Source organism: Thunnus albacares, chromosome 5, assembly GCF_914725855.1.
Source record: "Thunnus albacares chromosome 5, fThuAlb1.1, whole genome shotgun sequence".
Lineage (NCBI taxonomy): Eukaryota > Metazoa > Chordata > Actinopteri > Scombriformes > Scombridae > Thunnus > Thunnus albacares.
This window is the reverse complement of record NC_058110.1, coordinates 26,877,123-26,895,506: the sequence shown is the minus strand read 5'-3', so window position 1 is coordinate 26,895,506 and position 18,384 is coordinate 26,877,123. Positions and strand designations below refer to the sequence as shown.

Here is an 18,384-nt window from a genome sequence, read left to right as displayed (position 1 = left end):
AAAGGTCGTTTCCTTTTATTACTTATTATGTTTATCCTTCATTCTACCAATATATTTAACATACAAGAATTAACTACTGTAAGAAACAACCATCATAACAAAATGTTAACTTATTTCTACTCAAAACACTATTTGTCATGTAATTAATGTCATCTGAAAATAAAGCAACCAGATCATTATATTTTTAGGAAAGTTACAGTTTACAATTTGCATATTGTGTAAAACAAAAAATATGTACTTTTCTTTAATACAAATTGCAGCTTTTATCCAAAGTACAATCTTTAACAAAACCTTCAAAATTACTCAAAACCACAAATATGGATATGCAGGAAAAAGTAATTGGATTATCTAAATCAGTAGGACCATGATATTTGTTGCAATTCGTCTAGTAGATGTTGAGATATTTTACAGGATAAGTGAAAACTTTGAGCTGAAAGTCATTAAGATTCATTATCTGGGTACCATGAATGTCTGTTTATACTTTCATTGCAATCCATCCAATAGCTTTTGATATATTTCAGTCTGGACCGAAGTGGTGGATCAGTCAATCAACAAATTGGAGCCATCCCGCTCGTATGGCTAAAAATGTAATTTCTCGATATGAGAACTTCAATTTTTTGTGTCTACATGTCACAACTATCATCTGGTCTGTGATGTAGCAGAGGCTCAGTGATCTCTTTATGATCTAAGGTGGTCAGGATCACATGGAAATATTAACATTTACCTTTTTACCATTTTTATCCCATGTCATGCTTCAATTTTATGTTTATGCAATTTATTAATAGTATTTATTAACTTCATTTTATATCAGTTTGTCTTTGTGTGTCCAGGTCCCATGTTGGGTTGGATTTATTCTTTTTGTTGTTGTTGTTGCGGTTTTCTTCTTTTTGTGAATATTTGGATGAGTGTTATGTATTTTTTGTCTATTACAGAATTAAATCAAATGGATAACTCATTATAATTCATTTAATTACCTGAACATGTCCGAATAAACCTGCTTAAAGGCCCAGTGTCGCCGTTTCTCTGTGAGTTTTGTACAATAAATTCAACCTACTAACAAGTATTGTCTGTGTATCAAAAGCCTGATGTTTCTTATTCATCTGTGCCATAAAGCTCAAAAACTATTAAAACACATTAGTGAACCAAACTGTTGCAATGGGTGACATGTTCCTTCATTACCATGAACACACACTTTATCTTGAATCAGTCCCACATACAACATCCTGCTGCAGGAAATACTGACTATCACATGAAATCATCTCTAAAAATAATCCCCAACAAACATTTTATTTACTTCTGTTCGAGTGACATTTGCTAAAGACTACAGTGTACAGCTGTTTTAGGAAATTACTGAACCTCTTTTAATAAATGAAATTATTTATGCGGATGGGTTTTGGGGCCACAGACAGACAGGAAATCAAAGGGAAGTTCTGTGAGACGGACTAACATACTGCTGGTTTTGGTCCTTTCTTGGAATTTATTAACAATAAGAAAAATGTAGAGAAACTCCAACTTTATCCTTTAAAGTTTGTATCATGTCAGAGGATCTTGTGCTGTTTGTGATGAATATTCCCAAATAATCAATTGTCAAACAGTCAAACTCAAGCTCATGATGGGCCTTTGTGTGTTTTGACTGGTCAGTTTTATACACTATATTGGCGATGTTTCCAGTCAGGTTCAACTATGGGCCAGTGTTTTCAGGATTTTTCATTGGGGGGGGGGATGTTAACCAACACAGTGGAAACACATTTTTACTTTTCCTATTTGTAACTGAGGTCTAAAATAGTTACAGCTTACTATAATACTAACTGGGCTAAAAGTGATTCATATGTGAATGTTCTCTGTTGCACTTCGAGACTAGAAACTCAGTTTATTTGTTAACCACACATGATAAACAGTTTGTTTATCGTTGATTGAAACTACTGTTGTAGTTACATTAGAAATGGCATCAATACATCATTCCTGTTAGATTGTCACTTATTTATCGAACAGGCTGAAGTTGGGGGATTAAAAGAGTGTAGGAATTCACACTTTATAACTTCAGGGGGACAAATATCTTTGCTGGAGGGCCGGGTTTGGCCCGAGGGCCGCTATTTGTCTACCACTGCTGTAGAGACTCTATGACTGTACAGACCAGTGGTTCCCAACATTCTTACCTCAATAACCAGTAAAGGAGAGTGATTTTTATCCTCTCAGATTGACTTGAAGAGGTAAACGTATCCAGTTTTTCCACAAGAAACAAGCAAAGATTAGAGAAAAGTCCGAAAAAATACATTACTTTGTGTAGCAGAGGGACGTTTCTTCTTCTTTTCTATCTTATAAATCCTCTTATGAACCTTCAGGTTTATATCATGTGACCTCCTGATTGGTACGAACATCACACACTGGTGCTGCTGTAAAGATGTGATGATACACCGAGAGGAAAACCCGATCACACTATCACACAACGACAGGGCTGCTCGTTTGAATAGTCCATAATTTATTTCTTAAATATGCCTTGTATGCATATAGATGTGTGTGGTATGAAGAGGAAACAAAAGATCACTGAAACATACATGTAAACATTTTCAATTGGATGCTAGACATAAAGACAAAGAGGGTAAGAGTATGAGATCGTATCGAACCTGCACCTTTGAGTATCTGCGGTCGTCACAAAGTGCTTTGAATTCAGAGTAAAGCTGAGAGCAGCTGGGGAAGACACGTAGGATGTTTCACTATACAGTATGTGCATAGGACAGTGAGCGTTCAAATGTGCAGTTTTATGCAATGTTAGTGCTTAGAAACACACAAAAAAAACACCTCTATACTGTCTTAACAACCGCACTAAAGAGTTATATAATCATCAGCACACAACATTCATTAACTGGTGCCTCTGTAGCATCTCAAGCTCATGTCGGCTACTAGCTACAGAGGAACTTAGTGTTTTATTTGTATTTTTCACATTTCAGGAGACTGGATGGATCCGTTTGCATAGGTTTATGATGCCTGTACCATGTGGTTACCACTTTCTGATAAGTCACCCTTTATAAAGGGTTTAAGCATGAATTAATGATTTTATATTAAGGCTTTATAATAACTTACTAATGCTTTATAAATCATTTATGAGTCATTAATAACTAAGAATAACTTTTGGGTTGCCAGGTTGTGGAAAATCCTCCAACAGCATCGAACTTTCTTTGTCTTTTTAGCACTTTAGTTCATCAGGAAGACCTTCCAATAATAAAGGGTCCCATATTTCTCCCTTTATAAAAAGCCGTCAAGACTGCAGTTATTAATTGTTAATAAGTTGTTAATGATGGTTCTTAAGTTTCTCAGTGTCTAGTATCCCATCAGCTTGTCAGTCAACTGCTATTATATGTCAATAAATCATTAAAGGACGGGTTCACAATTTTTCAAGTGTGTCTTAAAACGACAGTCAGGAGCCTTAATGAACATTGAAACAGGTTTTTCTTGCTGTAATCGTTCCTCCTGTTCATACTGACTGTTAGAAGATCATCTAAATGCTTTAACAATGTCAGTGATGAGGAACAAAATCCAAAGTCCTCGTTTTGGGCAAAATTTCATCTAAGTTTATCTGAAGATAATATGAGACTTCAGCCACCGCAATTAGTGAAATATTAATGTTTTTTTGCCATGTTTATCTTCTTTTCTCTGTAATGCGAACTTGAGTGTCCTAAAAGCTGCCTTAAAATAAAAATATTATTAAATAAAGTGGATATCTTCCAGTTTTTTGTGTCTAAACAGCGTTTTCCTTTTCAGCTTCAACGGAAGCATCGAACAAAAACAGCGACTATGGCAGTAAAAAGACTTTAACGTTGAAAGATATCTACTTGATTTGACTCATTTGGACGACTGAAGCTTCATATAAGCTTCAGATAAACTTTTAAATACATTTTTGCACAGAAGCAGGACTGTGGATTTTGTCCTCCATCACTTACATTGTAAGGACATTATGAAGGGATCTTCTAATGGTCAGTATGAACAGGAGGAATGATTACAGCAAGAAAAACATGTGTCAGTATTTATTTGGGCTCCTGACTTTTGTTTTAAGAGAGACTTGATTAAATTGTGAACGTGTCTTTTAATAAAGCAGTCCGGTTCCAGCAGCAGACCTTTGTTGCATGTCACCCACCCATCTCTCTCTCCCCTTCCTGTCGCCATAATAAAGGCACAAAAATGCCCTAAAAATATATATTTAAATGTTAATAAGCAGTTTATAAATGGATTCAGGTCCAGATCCCCTGCAGCTCTTTTCCAGAGGGTAGGTGTTCCTTCCTGATGAACTAAAGAGTGAAAAAGACAATGCAAGAATTTCCACAACCTGGCAACCCTAAAAGTTGGCTTATAAATGATCTATAAAGTCTTTAAAAATGATTTATTAACCATTAATAAAACCATCAATTAATGCTTATCACAAAGAGCTACCCTTATTTGCTGCTACCGTGTCTGAAAACACGGCTTTGATTGATGGAAAAAACGACGTCAAATTGAAAACGCAGAAACAGAGTGAAGTGTTCCTGTGTAAAAACAAATGATTATAATCAGGAGTCAATATGACGCAGCGTTCTCTTTAAACCAAAATGCTGTGAATCCCTTTGCTTTAAAGTTCTATATGAATACATTTACAGTATTTTCCTCAGTGCAGAAAACATCTTATGGCTTTAACTTTGTGTAAATAGTCATCTTGGTGGCCATGCATGCACCAATTATTATACACATAATCTATGTTACAGCGGAACAATAATATAATGTACCAACAATATGTGTTTACTGTTGTCAGTAAACATGGTTAGAAGCAGCTTTCTTTTCTACTGTAAGTCTCTATTCACAGAAAATGATCACACTTGTGAAGTTTTAGGGATGTTTAGTGCTAACTAAAATAGACATCTAATATTCAAATAGGTTATATAAAAGTAGCGGATGTGTGTTTAAATAACCCCTGATATCTGAATGCGACTTTGACAGAAGTGTGTGGTGGGTTACGCTACTACATTATGGTTGAGTACTTGAACTAAAAATGAAAATAAATCCTCTAGAAGTCAAGAGGTTTGTGTCCTGCAGCGGCACGGCCTCCGCTCCAGAGATTAAAACCTTCGACGGGTGAGTAACATACATGTGGACTATCGTTGTCAGAATCATGATTAGGGCATATAAAGATGAAGGTGGTTGATGTTTTATCAACATTTACAGTAAGTAAACTCTAAAATTCTCCTCAGTTTTACTTCTCGTGTGGTTCACAGTTGACTTGATAAACTGTCTGATAACATTTTTTGATATCAGCTTTTCATCGGTTCAAAACAGAGAAAACGGTACCGGCGAGCGTCCGCAACGTCACATTAGACAAATCTTAGATGCTGAGAGAAAAAACAAAGTGAATCCGATCATCAGAGAGGAGATCTTCACACCTCCCTGTGTCAATAAATGTTGGGACAGTCAGTGTAATTCCTGTCAAAGTATCCACCTGTGTACAGCCAATCCTCAGCTCCTGTGTGAGGGTTCGTTCCCAGCTGGAACCACCTGAAGAGACAGAAAACACGCAGGACGTCTTTTTAATGACAGGGTTAAAGGAAATATTGTATAACGTGAGAAATGTACAGTCCTGAGACAATGTTAAAACTATGATCTGAGGAGTTTGAGACTGCAGGAAGTTTCCAGGACTTTTTTCTGCATTTAACTGGTCTTTGCACCGTCAAGACACATGGCTGCTAAATAGATCATTTGACTAAGATGAACTGTGATTACTTGTTTTTCTCCTATTTAAATGTGTCTTTTTATAATGTCTTGTGTTTCTTTTACATTTTATCTTAATGTCTTTTATGTTTTATGTGAAGCACTTTTAATTGCCTTGTTGTTGAAAAGGTGTGACAGAAACTTGTCTTACTTATTTTAGGACAGTTTTTTATTTTAACAACGGCAGAATTCCAGGAATTAGGAGACACTTATGAACCCTTTTTAGACATTGAATATGTAACATTAAAATGATGGATTTTCATGATTCAGACGGAGGTCAATTTTACATAAATGTTCCTTACAGCTTCACGCAGTTCCACACTAAGCGGGATACATTTGTGAACAGATCATTTTCTCTCTGTTTCAGCTCTCCATCCTGACTACAACAGTGTTTTTCTCTCACAAAAAAATTTAGCTTTTTGTCAACGGTCTCCTGAGCTGGAAACACTGGTGTCGACGCAAATCGTTTTCACACAAAAACTGTGTTTTTAGGTGGCACAATATGGACCAGGCAGGTAGTTCTGAGTCTATGCAGAAGTGCCTAAAACCTGTATTCTCACTAATGGTCAGCAGGGGGCGACTCCACTGGCTCCAAAAAGAAGTCTGATTGTATAGAAGTCTGGGAAAATGACCCTACACTTCCCTAAAGAGTTTATGGTCTCAATCGCTAGTTTCAAGTCTTCTTCAATACAGCTTATATTCATTTTGTAAATTATGGTCTCATGTAGAGTTAAATATACGATAAAGCAGGGTATGCTTTAGGGCATGGCTACGTTGTGATTGACAAGTCGCTACCACAGCAGTGTGTGAGGTGCTGTAGTTCACTTCTGACTCCAAAAAACCAAGATGGCGGCGGTCAGAATGACAAACTCAAGGCTTCAGAAACCAATGGATGACGTCACAATGGCTACGACCTTTATTTTTAAACAGTCTATGGTACGGACGTAGTCTCAGACATGACAGGAACGTTATGGAAAGAGCGGAAAGGTGATTTGAAAGTAAAGACATGAAGGAGGAAGAGTTTTCTGTTCTCTCACAGCTGCATCACTGATGGATTTTAAAACTTATTTTGCCATTGAAGCTGAAATTATTGACCTATGTGAGCAGGGGGGACGTTTACCGCTGACTCTAATGGTTAACTCTCCAAAAACAAAACAAAAATTAGTGTCTTAATTTAACATGATTAGACAGCAACATCTGCTGCCTTTCTGAAAAGGTCAAACAGTGCTTGAGTATACAATTACTAGATGACAAGATGTTTAGTTGGGTCTCTTTTTTAATTCCTATTTGTTCACACGCTGTATGTTAAGAGTGGATATTCATTCATTCTTACAGTTGACATGAAGGAAAACTGAAAACATAGAGGCAGCACAGGTGTGATTATTACTGTGCTTTTTTCCCTCCTTTACCTCCAAACTCTGAGGGATAAATGACATTTTAAAACTGTTTCATTCTCAGTGTTCTACAGTTTATTATAAACTCATTTTATTTTGTTTGTGTATGAGAGATACAGTGAGTCAGTGCTAAATTTAGAGTGTTTTCAGTCTATCTGTGTATTTAACCTTCTGTAGTGACTTTTACATAACAGCGAGTCTGACACTTGACACGAGGCCAACTTGTTTTACAACCATCACATTTACGTAACCAGTTGCACGACAGAAAGGGGACATATTTGCAAGTTATAAATTTGTGGTTTTATAAATACAGACCTGGTTGACCACTCCTCCTCATCCTTGGAGCGCTCTCTGCGAGCGTCCCTCTGTTTCTCCTCTAACCGCTCTTTCTCTGTACTTGCTGTGTCTGTAAAAACACAAAGAAGCCATTAGAGAAACATATGAGGGTCCTGGTGACGGAGTCTTTGTGTGTAGAAGGATACATGCGAGTCAAAACCTCGCGTTTATGTGAGGTCAGTGTTACCTGTGTCTCCGTTTTCCATGGCTCTGATGTCAGGCCTCAGCCGGCAGTCTGTTGGTGGCAGTAGTCTCTCCATGCCGGGCTCCAGCTCGTTTAGTGTCATGGCAAAGCTGGTGAAGTTATACATCTACACAGGAGGAAACAGCAGGTTACAGTGGGAAAATAACATCTCTGTTCAGAAACTGTTAATAAACATTAGTATTTTTTAAATTGGGCAAAAAAAACTTGTCCATATGTGTGTATGAGCAGCTCCACTTAAGGTTTAAAGGTTTAATCCACCCAAATCATGAAATAACAGACAGTTTTATTTGTGCAGGTTTTTATATTTTTGAATCTCAGATATTTCTGCAGAATGGAGGTGAATTAACTTTTGTTTGTGTTGCTCACTTCATTAAAAATTCAACAACATCTCTCTCCAGGAACAGTTTCTCTGTTTCTCTCTGGATAATCCACAGAAGACGTTGTCAACAGTTTTCATACTGCAGGTAGAGCTGTAACAATTATAATAACTAATAAATCTATTAGTTGCTCAACAAAATATTTAATCAGCAACTGTGAGAAATTCTCTAGTTTCAGCTCCACAGATCTGAAGATTTGAGGTTTTTCAAATCTGCAGATCTGCTGCAACTCTCAGTTCTTTTAAATCACAGCTGAAGACTTATTTGTTTGTCGCTGCCTTTTATTAAACCAAATTTGAGGGTTTATATCTTACATTGCAGTGTAACTTTTTATTCTCCTGTTTTATCTCTCTCATTCTATTTCAACATCTTTTTATTTCACTTAACACTTTTTAAAATTGTATTTCAATGTCTTTTTACATTGCCTTGTGTTGCTTTTATATTCTGTCTTGATGCCTTTTATGCTTTATGTAAAGCACTTTAAATTGCCTTGTTGTTGAAATGTGCTATACAAATAAACTTGCCTTTCCTTTCTTTGTCATACATTGCAGTAAACTGAATATTTGGGGTTTTGGACTGTTGGTTGGACAAAACTTTAAATTAAAGATGTAACCTTTGGACTCTGGGAAAATATAATATTATATAATATATATAATATTATAATATATACATTTTTGTACAATTTACTGATATTTTTATAGACAAAACGATGAATCGAGAAGAACATGGGCAGATTAATCAATAATAAAAATAATCGTTAGTTGCAGTCTTATTCATAGGGACCATTTATTAGGTAGAAAAGTATCTCCAGTGAAAACTGTTGATACTGAGGTCTGGTGCATTGCTAGATACTATTTCAGGTACAGTAAGTAAATACATGTTTATTTTGAATAATGTAGGTGAAATGAACAGAAACATAGCAGGGAGAAGCTATGTCAACAATAAATATAAAACACATTTATCATCGTCCCTCGAATCTTAGTCGTCCCAGCTGAAGTTAATCATGTAGCATCATTTTCTGTGTGTGTGTGTGTGTGTGTGTGTGTGTGTGTGTGTGTGTGTGTGTGTGTGTGATATTGACCTGTGCTGAGTGAGCAGGCCGTGGCATTATCCTCCACAGTAAGGCACTTCCTGGTATCACAGTCACAGTCTCTTGAACTTCTGGCATCTCATCTGACTCCTCACCTTCACAACTATGTTCCTACACACACACACACAAAGATAAATGACATCATCAGACGTGGACCACCAGCTTGACTTCACAGTACGAACAGTCCAAATGCAAACAAGTGATTCACAGAACTACAGTTGCAACAAATTCAACACTCAACGTCTCTCAAGCAACAACGTATGCCATTGCAAGACATCACATATTAGTGCTGGCAATGATCTAATCATACACTACACTTTGAACATAACTCCAACTAGACAACAGCAGTAGCACACTACAGATACCAAAATACATGTTTACCTTACCTTCTACTAAAGCCACTGCATGTTAATGTGAAAGGAAAGATACCGTTTGAGAAAAGAATTTAGAGCGGTGAGTAAATTCACAGATTATTTCATGCTGTAAGACAGAGAAAACATGTCAAAGACACATGTGAGAACAAACTGGAGGCAGAATTTCATCTCAGGAGGCAGATCCGGGTCCGTATTCATCAAGCGTCTCAGAGCAGGAAATCAGTCCTAAATGGCCAACAATTCTCAGAGTGATGCAAATATGTTCGTCCTTTTATGTCTATAGCCGTTTTCACATAGAGAATCATGTCCGGACATTTTCCAGAGTTGCCCTTTCACACATGTAGCACACAGCAGGAGATTATCCAGGTCAGACACCTGCTGGAAATACTGCAGGAGGCCGGACATGACGCAGAAAGAATGCTGCAGTTGTAATTCTGCGTTTTTCAGCTTGTCATCAGAAATAAAACTACTTCTATTTTATGATAAATCACAGGAAGTCCTCTCTCCCATTAGCGCTAGCTTCACAGCAGAGCATTCAGGCTCAGTCGAAACAATGCAGCTTAGCTTGCCTGTTGCATTTACGCAGCACCAGTTGCACGTGTAACATGGCGGCTGTGGATGAGAGGCGAGTTAACTGCTGGAAGTCAAAGATGTTGTGTTTAAGTTTATGTTCTGCTTGTTCAACAGTTGTATTTACTTGTACCGTCTCCCTTACTGCCAGATTTTGTTGTAGCATCGAGCAGTTGTAGCCCACTCGCTCGCTTGGACTCAATTGGACGTTACACAGACTTTGTTCTAGAGAGCTGGCAGGATAACATCCGTTTCATGTCTAGTCTGACTGATTCGGACATTTGTGTTCACACATACAGTTCCTCAGGCTAATGTCCGGAAAAATTTCAGGGTTGCAGTGCATGTGAGAAAGGGGAGTCAAGAGTAAACGAATTTCATCAACTTTCTTAACTCAGGAAATCGCTCCCACCTCCGCCAAAATTTAGGAAAGTTCCTTTTAGGAACTGCCAGGAGATGACCTTCAGGCAGAGACATACATGCACAGAGGAGAGATATTCACTGATGTTAAAGGGTACTCTTTAAGGAAAAAATTAATAATTTTTGTGATGCTCTCCACATAAACAGAAGTCCTCGCAAACTTAAGGCAACAGGGAAAATGCAGCTCCACAGCTCTGATGATTTGGGTTTGTATCAGTTTAAGTTTATGCAGTAATGAATTCAGATTCATTTAGTTACACAGGCTGCATTGAAGCAAACTGTGCATCATATTATTACAATACATTTCAACCAGCTGTATGGACACATAAGTTAACAAGGAGTGTCACTGAGAGGGAAACTGGACAGTGGAAGAGAAATTTCATGATCTCCATGTTGAGATGGTTTGCAACATCATTCCTGCGAGTGAAATAATGCACAAAATATGCAAGATGTGGCAAGATTACAGGTTTAACAGAACAATGAGAGGGCTGAGTCAAGTTACCAACTATTTTTAATCGTTTTAACGTTTTTTTTTTAAACCACATGAATGACTTGTCAGTGTTTACTTACAGCGTGACATGCAAATGTTTTATTGATAAATATCATCAGTAGATTTATTAATTTTGACATATTTTGCACATATAACCTAGATAACTTAATCACCAACATTATTTGATTTATACACATAAAGCAAACACATAAAAAGTGCTATTTTCTGTCTAGTTTTAATCTTGTCTAATTAGTATATCAAACTACAAATGTTAGAAAACTATTATAATTTCTGCTTTGCAGCTTTGAGTGTTGTAAAAGTCACAATGAGACGAACTCTTCTCCTGGCTGAAAGTTAGTGCAAGAAGCTTCATAAATAAATGTCGAGTTTTATTACGAGCGATTCTGAGACGCTTGATATCAGATTTCAGTCAGAGCAACATCTACTGTAATTCTAGTGTAATTCTAAACACCGCTCACCTGTTTCAGCTTTTTAGAGTCTCCTCCCGTCTTCTTCTCTGACTTCTTGTATGCTTCATAGACCTTGGGGTCCACGCTGTACATGCACTCTGTCCACTTTCCGTAGATCACTCGCCTCTTCTTCTTACTGGTTCGACAATAACGACATAAGCTCAGTTCACAGAAAGTAAATCACACAAGTCGCCTGTTGTCGCAGTGTTGTTGTCCTGTTCTTACCTTTTGTCTTGGATATGACCTTCTACTTTGTGCAGCTCTTTCCCAAACATGCCACACGGTTTGAAGTTCAACACGCACTTATCTCCCGTGCTGACCAATTAAATGCAAAAGAAATACGTTAATCAATAAATAATCAGCGATCCAGACATTTTAAATCTTACAATAAAAGTATTTGTCAACGTACTTGTGGTTGAGTATCTCCACTGTTCCGTATTGCTCAATCCAGAGTTTTCCTAAGATGATGTTGTGCACACAGCACATTGGGTTTGACCACGTGTACGCTTCTTTATGTCTGTAAGAAATTCACAGCTTGGTTATATTGACTTCATGGCTGTTTTGTAAGCGTTCACCAGTCTTGAGTATAAAGTTACAGTCTGTGTTTAAATATCTGAGTGAGTGAGAAAGCAAACAAAACTTTTATGGAAATATTGTAACACACTTCATTCTGAGGGAAAAGTCAAGAATAATCAAAGCATACCCACATGCAAACACTAACAAGTAGCATACTGGCCCGACTGTAAGACAAACCCCCTTTTTTCACTTTCACACTCGTCCTGCTGGTTAAAGTCCTCATCTTTGAAGTCTTTTCTCTTATAAAAGTGAAATAATAAATCGCACATTTGTGTATCTTGTCTATTAGTCACATTTTCTCCAGTCAGGCTCTTTGAAGTGGTCAAATATTTTTTCTGGCATTTGTCAGACTGTCTGTTTGTCTTTTCGAGCTCCTCGTCATCTGTGACAGCAGGAATTTCTGGCTGCTTGACATTTAATTCTCAGTGTGTTTCTGCAGTAAAGATGTTTTCACTCGTCACAAATTTATTTCCTCCGTGGCAGAAAAACATGTTACACGAGCCTTCAGAAACTCCTGCGGTTAAACTAAAAACACTTTTCAGGCTGACTGTAACAGACTCACTATAAACAAACTTGAATACACTTTCTCGCCTAGCAACAAGGCTACAAATAACCCATAATGCAACACTCTCTGTAGGAGCTTGTGTTACATCGGTACACTCTCATTGAAAAAGAATATCAAATGTTTCAAACGTTATTTCTAGAAGAAATAACGTGGCCAATACGGTCATTAAGACAATTAAACGCAGCTAAAAGCACAACAAATCAAAAGTGAGTGAGGATGCAGAAATCTACACAGATTAAAAGACACAAATACTCACTTTAGTAACTCCAGTGTCATCGTGCCTTTGGGGTCAGCCTCGACACTTTTGCCCCAGAATTTGAGTTTCGGGTAGATGGAGCCATGAAATTCAAACTCTTTCTTCAAAGACTCAGCATGGAAGGCACTGATGGGGGGGTGGTGGCTCACCTGCTCTGAGATCAACCTGTATCCATCGTCCTCTCTGTAAAAAAAACAAAAAACAGAAGAAAACTCACATTAATTAACAAGATTTCTATTTACCAGCAATGCAAAACTGTACTATGCAATTTCAGCTTCTAAAAGGCGTAAAAAGTCTTCTCTGATACCTTGTGAGTTCATATGTCTCCCCCAGTAAAGGATTAAATGGCTTTCCAGTCCTTTCCCACTGAGATGCTACAGCTGAAACTGCAAATGCAGCAACAACCTGTCACAGAGACATTAATGGTCATTACTGTGCATTTATCTGTCCAGATGTGTTTAGAACAACGCTGACAACACAGAGCAGAGAGAGAGCAAAACAAGCAGAAAATCTGACAAGAACACAACATCAGAGTGTTCATTTTACCTGCATGCGGTCTATGGAGTCAGGTAAACTGCAGGCTTTGTGGATGAGGTGAGTGTGTTCCATGTACTCCGAGATTCTCTGGAGAAAACTCAGCGGCTCGTTAAACTCAACCGGCATCGCTATTTTGGATAGCTCCTGCAAGAGACCAAAAAAACCCACAGATAAATAAGCATTAACATACAGTATATATCCAAATTTTATACCAGATTCAAAGTGTGACTCAGCAGTGTTATATAATACCTTCCTTGTAAAGGTCCTGCACCATACTACTTTCCTTTTATACAACAATAATGCACTGCCTTTTAACTGTAGTAGTGACAAAAGATGTGTTTTTTTTATTTATCGTATTCAGATGTTCATTTAAGTTATTTTTGGATCTTTCAGATGGCTGCAAAAAATGCATTCCCCAAACCAATTATAGCCAGCTGAGCAGAAATAAGAGCAGAAAGAGTTCACGCATGACTGATCTTGTAGCATCACGATGAGAGTGGAAACAAGTGCACATTCAATTATTTAAAAAAATACTTGTCACACTCACCCCGGACTCTGACTACAGTTTGTTTGCAGCAAATCTGATGTTAGAAATTCATATTATATCATCTAAAAGAGTAACTGCATAAAATATCAGCTCTGCATAGTAGCTTTGTATTCTCATAGTTTGGTTATGGAGGAAGCAGGTAGGACTCACCATGCCGATGCATTTCTTCAGTATGCTCCACACACTGAAGTTGTTTCTGGAGATCATTTCAGATGGCAGGGTTTTCCTGGTAGACATTTTGACCAAAAAAGATTAAAAAGATCTTGTGAAAAATTAAAAAAAAGACCAAACATCTGACAGTGTATCTGTTAACAGCTTACTAACCCTAACCCTAAGCACAAAAAGTGACAGGATATCGTCACAGAACACAGTTTACTACACCAAAATCTAGATGACTAACTAGCTACAGCAACAGATACTCTGCAGTGGAAGAGTGCTCATAAAAATGTGTCTGCTCTGGTCTTGTCTGCTTCCAAATGTAAGTGCATGCATGTTGGAGCACCTCACCTAAATGCTGTAACATGCATACATATATACATGCATACCACACTTGTGCATGACCCCTCACCTGCGCTCCCATACTCCATTCTCCTGTGCAGCGCTGCCATCAGTCACCTGCTTGCTTTCAAACACCAGGGCATCCTTAAAACTGACCTCACAGGAATCATCTGACTCCAGCCCTGAAGAAGATGCACAGAAAAGATGCTTTTCATTCATTTTAACACAAGAAGCAAGTATATTTAACTACTTGAGACCTCTGGCAGCCGATCAATCTGCAGCAAGTGACCCTGTTAACTGGCGACTTTTGGCTGACTGCGTCCGTGATTGCTTGTAGTGATGGCAGCTGTTGAAAAACACCAAGGGAACCTACGGCGGCTCACGAAACTCACGAAAAACGCGAAAGGTCCTCTCTAGAGCCAGCGTTTGGTTTGTCCTTTCTGGACTACTGTAGAAACATGGCGGTGCAAAATAGCGGTCTCCGTGGAAGAGGACCTGCTCCCTATGTAGATATAAAGGACTCATTCTAAGGTAACAAAAACACAATGATTCTTATTCTCAGGTGATTATACAATAAGTAAAACATACTTATGAATATTATATTCCATTTCTGCCAAGTCTGTTCTGCTAAATTTTACACACTACACCTTTAATTACAAGGTTAAGGTTAATTATTGGGTTAAGTTTAATGTGAATATGGGTCACTTTTCCAACTGAAAATAATGGTGTAAAATCTTCTGCAGTGCTTATCTATACGTTTTGTTTCCCACATTAAAAGGGGACCCATTATGCTCATTTCCAGCTCTATATTTTTATTCTGGGACTCCACTAGAGCAGCTCTGCAAGATTCACAGTTCAAAAAACTCCTTATTTATCTTATACTGGCCCTTTATGCAGCCCCTCAGTTCAGCCTCTGTCTCTCAACAGGCAGTTTTAGCTCCTGTCTCTTTAAGGCCCCCCTCCCAATGAGCCTACTCTGTTCTGATTGGCCACAGTGTTGCCAGATGTACGATCAATAGTTATCGTATTTGCATGATAATTTTGCCTTCTGTACAATGTAAGGTCAATGATGGCAAAAGTCCCATAATGTACCATAATTTGATCATTTTGTGACAGTTAGTAATAGTAGTTGCAATCAGTCTAGGCTATTTCATTTTAATTCCTTTCCCAACACACCAGGATAGTAAAATATGGATCCTATGTCTGTGTTTATGCTTCTATTCTCACATCACCTCTTTCCAGCCAATCATGCTTGTTGTGATGATAAATGTGACTCATGTTTATCATCGCAACAAGCATGATTGGCTGATAAGGTAAGCATGTTATGTATTTAATTCCAACGTAGATGCTGAACAGGCTACAACTCGTGTTGTTATAGTTTACTAATAGCCTTTAGTTTATTGAACAGCTATGCTTTTGTTTTCAGTGTTGGAACATTTTTATTTGAGTGAGTCCCAAAAGACTACCCCCTTCCACACATAACATAACTACATCAGCAATTTATTTTTTTTTAAATAATGTGGCTAAATTTGTAGGCAGTGTCAAAATGTTGTTTGTTTCTATAAATACGTGTTTTCTGAAATTACACATTTACGCCACATTTATTTTAAGCCTCTGGTACGACACATTTCCCATCTGGCAATGCTTATTGGCCAGCTTTCCAGAAGCCTGCTAAGGGGCAGCCATATCAGAGTCGTGTTAAGTTACCGCTGATGAAAATACAACATTCCCTGCTTCATATTAAAAGGTTTTAAATGACTTAATGATGGGAGACTTTTAATGTGAAGAATTCACAGGAAATTAAATGTGTTCCTCACCAAATTAGAAGAGTTTCGTTAGGCAAAACAACATATGGAGCTATTTGGAGCTCTTTGTTCAGCGGATCAGTTAGAAGTAATGCAGGGAGGCATAGTACAAGCAGAAACAGCCACAGTGATGATGATGTTTAATGAAGAGCTGCAAATGACCAGCACACCTCCAACAGGTGAACAACTCATTTTATTTTGCCACGCTGTGTAATGGAAAAAACACTCACAGCACGACAGCTTGACTCAAGTAATGGCTCAGCATTAACACCCAAAAAATATTGGAAAAAAATACCATAATGTTAGCAGAGCTGAGCACTGAACTTGCATGTTGTGCTGGAGCAGATGACCATATAAAGACATCTGTCACGAGCTGACATCAGCTCGGGTTGAAAGTAGAAAAGATGTTGGAAACTGAGCATTTAGAGCAGTCTGAAGCCCGTGCTTTTTGCTCACAGGGATAGCGTCTACAAACATTTATCTCGTTATTCGACACTTTGGGCGCGTTTAATATAAACATCCGACATTGTAACATTATATGTCTGACTGAAAAGAAAGAAAAGCATAATAGGTCCCCTTTAATGCTTCTTGCTCAGCACACATATTTCACTTGCGTAAATAGTTAAGAACAGCACAGATTCGTATGTATGGAAGTCACCAGCTAACAGGGTCACTAGTAAGATCTGAAACACCTGTCTCACCTGTCTCCGCGTCGTAAAACTCCTCCTCGCTGTTCATACTGAGCAGACAAAGTAACTGTGCGTTACTCAGAAGTCATGTTTCCACCAACCGGCCCAGCCTCTCTGCAAAGCATCACAGACAGCCAGACACACACCTGCAACAGCACGGACACCTCGTTACAGCGAGCAGGGCAGCTAGCTGGCTGTGGAGGTTAAAGCCAAACATGTGTCTTAAGCTTGCTATGAAATAAAAATAACCGCTCGCTGGCTCTCTGCTCCCCAAACAGCCTCAGCTACTAGTTAACTTAGCTATCTGACTAGCTAACTAGCCGTTAGCATCGCTGAAGAGTGGGCAGCAGAGATTAGCTAACGCTATCAACACACTCACTGACACACAAATACCAACACGGAGACGGACACGAAGATTTAAACACAGTTTAGTAAAGTATACCTGTGAATTAAGGTCAAATTAGAGCTCTAGTAACATAAACAATCGAAGAGAGTACAGTCGCTGGAGCAGGGCGGAAGTGGGCGGCAAGGACACCGTGACTGACAGGTGCGTCGGCCAATCAGATCGCAGCCAGGAGCGGACTAGAAATAGAAGGCAAAGAGCAGAAGTTCAGTCCAGCTGCTGTTTTCAAGTAATAAACAAATAATGTGACATTTAAGTCTTCACAGGACTTCATTACAGGCTGGATGGAGGTGACTTCTCAAATATCGAGTTAAATAATAGGTCAATTCATATATTACTCTGTATTAAGGTTTTTAATGGCTTATATGCACGGTTTAATGGGGTCATAATTTTTCAAGTCTGTCCTAAAACAACAGTCAGGAGCCCAAATGAACATTGAAATAGATGTTTCTTGCCATAACCATTCCTTCTGTTCATACTGGCCATTAGAAAATCCTTGCATAATGCATTCACAATGTAAGTGATGGGGGCCAAAATCCACAAGATTCTTTCTGTGCAAAAATGTATTTAAAAGTTTATATGAAGCTAATATAAAGCTTCAGTCATCCAAATGACTCAAATCAAGTAGAAATCTTTCAACGTTACAGTTAAAGTTTTAAATTAAAGCATTCAGTTTCAATATATCATCTGTGTGAAATATCTACTGACTTTGGCTGATGTCTATCCTTTCTATTTGCTAATAATACATTAATACATGATGAATATCCATTAATAAATATCCTTGGATTAAGCCCAACAAGTCTGTAGATATAAATGTTAGTATGACATAATAAAGTGTTTTATGAATAATCCATTAAAGGCATTCTGGTCCAGATCCTCTGCAGACCTTTCCTAGACGGTAAGTTGGTCCATTGAAGGTCTTCATGATGAATTAAAGGGCTAAAACTACAAATGAAGCATCTTGCTGGACTCAGCAGAAGGAGGAACAACAGCAGCCAGAGATTATTCCCAACCTGGCAACCCAAGAGTTGTCCTTAATACTGTCTTATAACTTC

The 18,384-nt window shown here is 38.0% G+C and overlaps 1 protein-coding gene and 1 long non-coding RNA gene across 2 annotated transcripts; one reads left to right on the top strand and one right to left on the bottom strand.

The window, feature by feature from the left end:
• The first annotated feature begins 219 nt into the window (after positions 1-219).
• Positions 220-3,682, top strand: LOC122982872. The gene is made up of 2 exons (XR_006403548.1): positions 220-3,285; positions 3,334-3,682. It is a non-coding gene; the product is annotated as an uncharacterized LOC122982872 (long non-coding RNA).
• A 679-nt stretch (positions 3,683-4,361) lies between these two features.
• Positions 4,362-17,478, bottom strand: osbpl2a (oxysterol binding protein-like 2a). The gene is made up of 14 exons (XM_044352466.1): positions 17,369-17,478; positions 16,939-17,072; positions 14,503-14,614; positions 14,085-14,160; positions 13,397-13,531; positions 13,158-13,255; positions 12,851-13,033; positions 11,863-11,970; positions 11,679-11,768; positions 11,463-11,589; positions 9,124-9,243; positions 7,648-7,771; positions 7,440-7,530; positions 4,362-5,517 (listed from the first exon to the last, which is right to left on the bottom strand). The coding sequence occupies exons 2-14, from the start codon at positions 16,973-16,975 to the stop codon at positions 5,415-5,417; spliced, it is 1,404 nt and encodes a 467-aa protein (XP_044208401.1). The 5' UTR covers positions 16,976-17,072; positions 17,369-17,478; the 3' UTR covers positions 4,362-5,414.
• Between the last annotated feature and the right edge of the window lie 906 nt (positions 17,479-18,384).

Bases quoted from the DNA above. Each gene is read 5' to 3' on its own strand.
- osbpl2a (XM_044352466.1), bottom strand. From the start codon at position 16,975: ATGAACAGCGAGGAGGAGTTTTACGACGCGGAGACAG. The intron at 11,971-12,850 runs GTGAGTATTTGT...AATTTCTTACAG, and splicing joins ATGACACTGGAGTTACTAAA to ACATAAAGAAGCGTACACGT. The intron at 11,590-11,678 runs GTAAGAACAGGA...TTGTCGAACCAG, and splicing joins GGTCATATCCAAGACAAAAG to TAAGAAGAAGAGGCGAGTGA.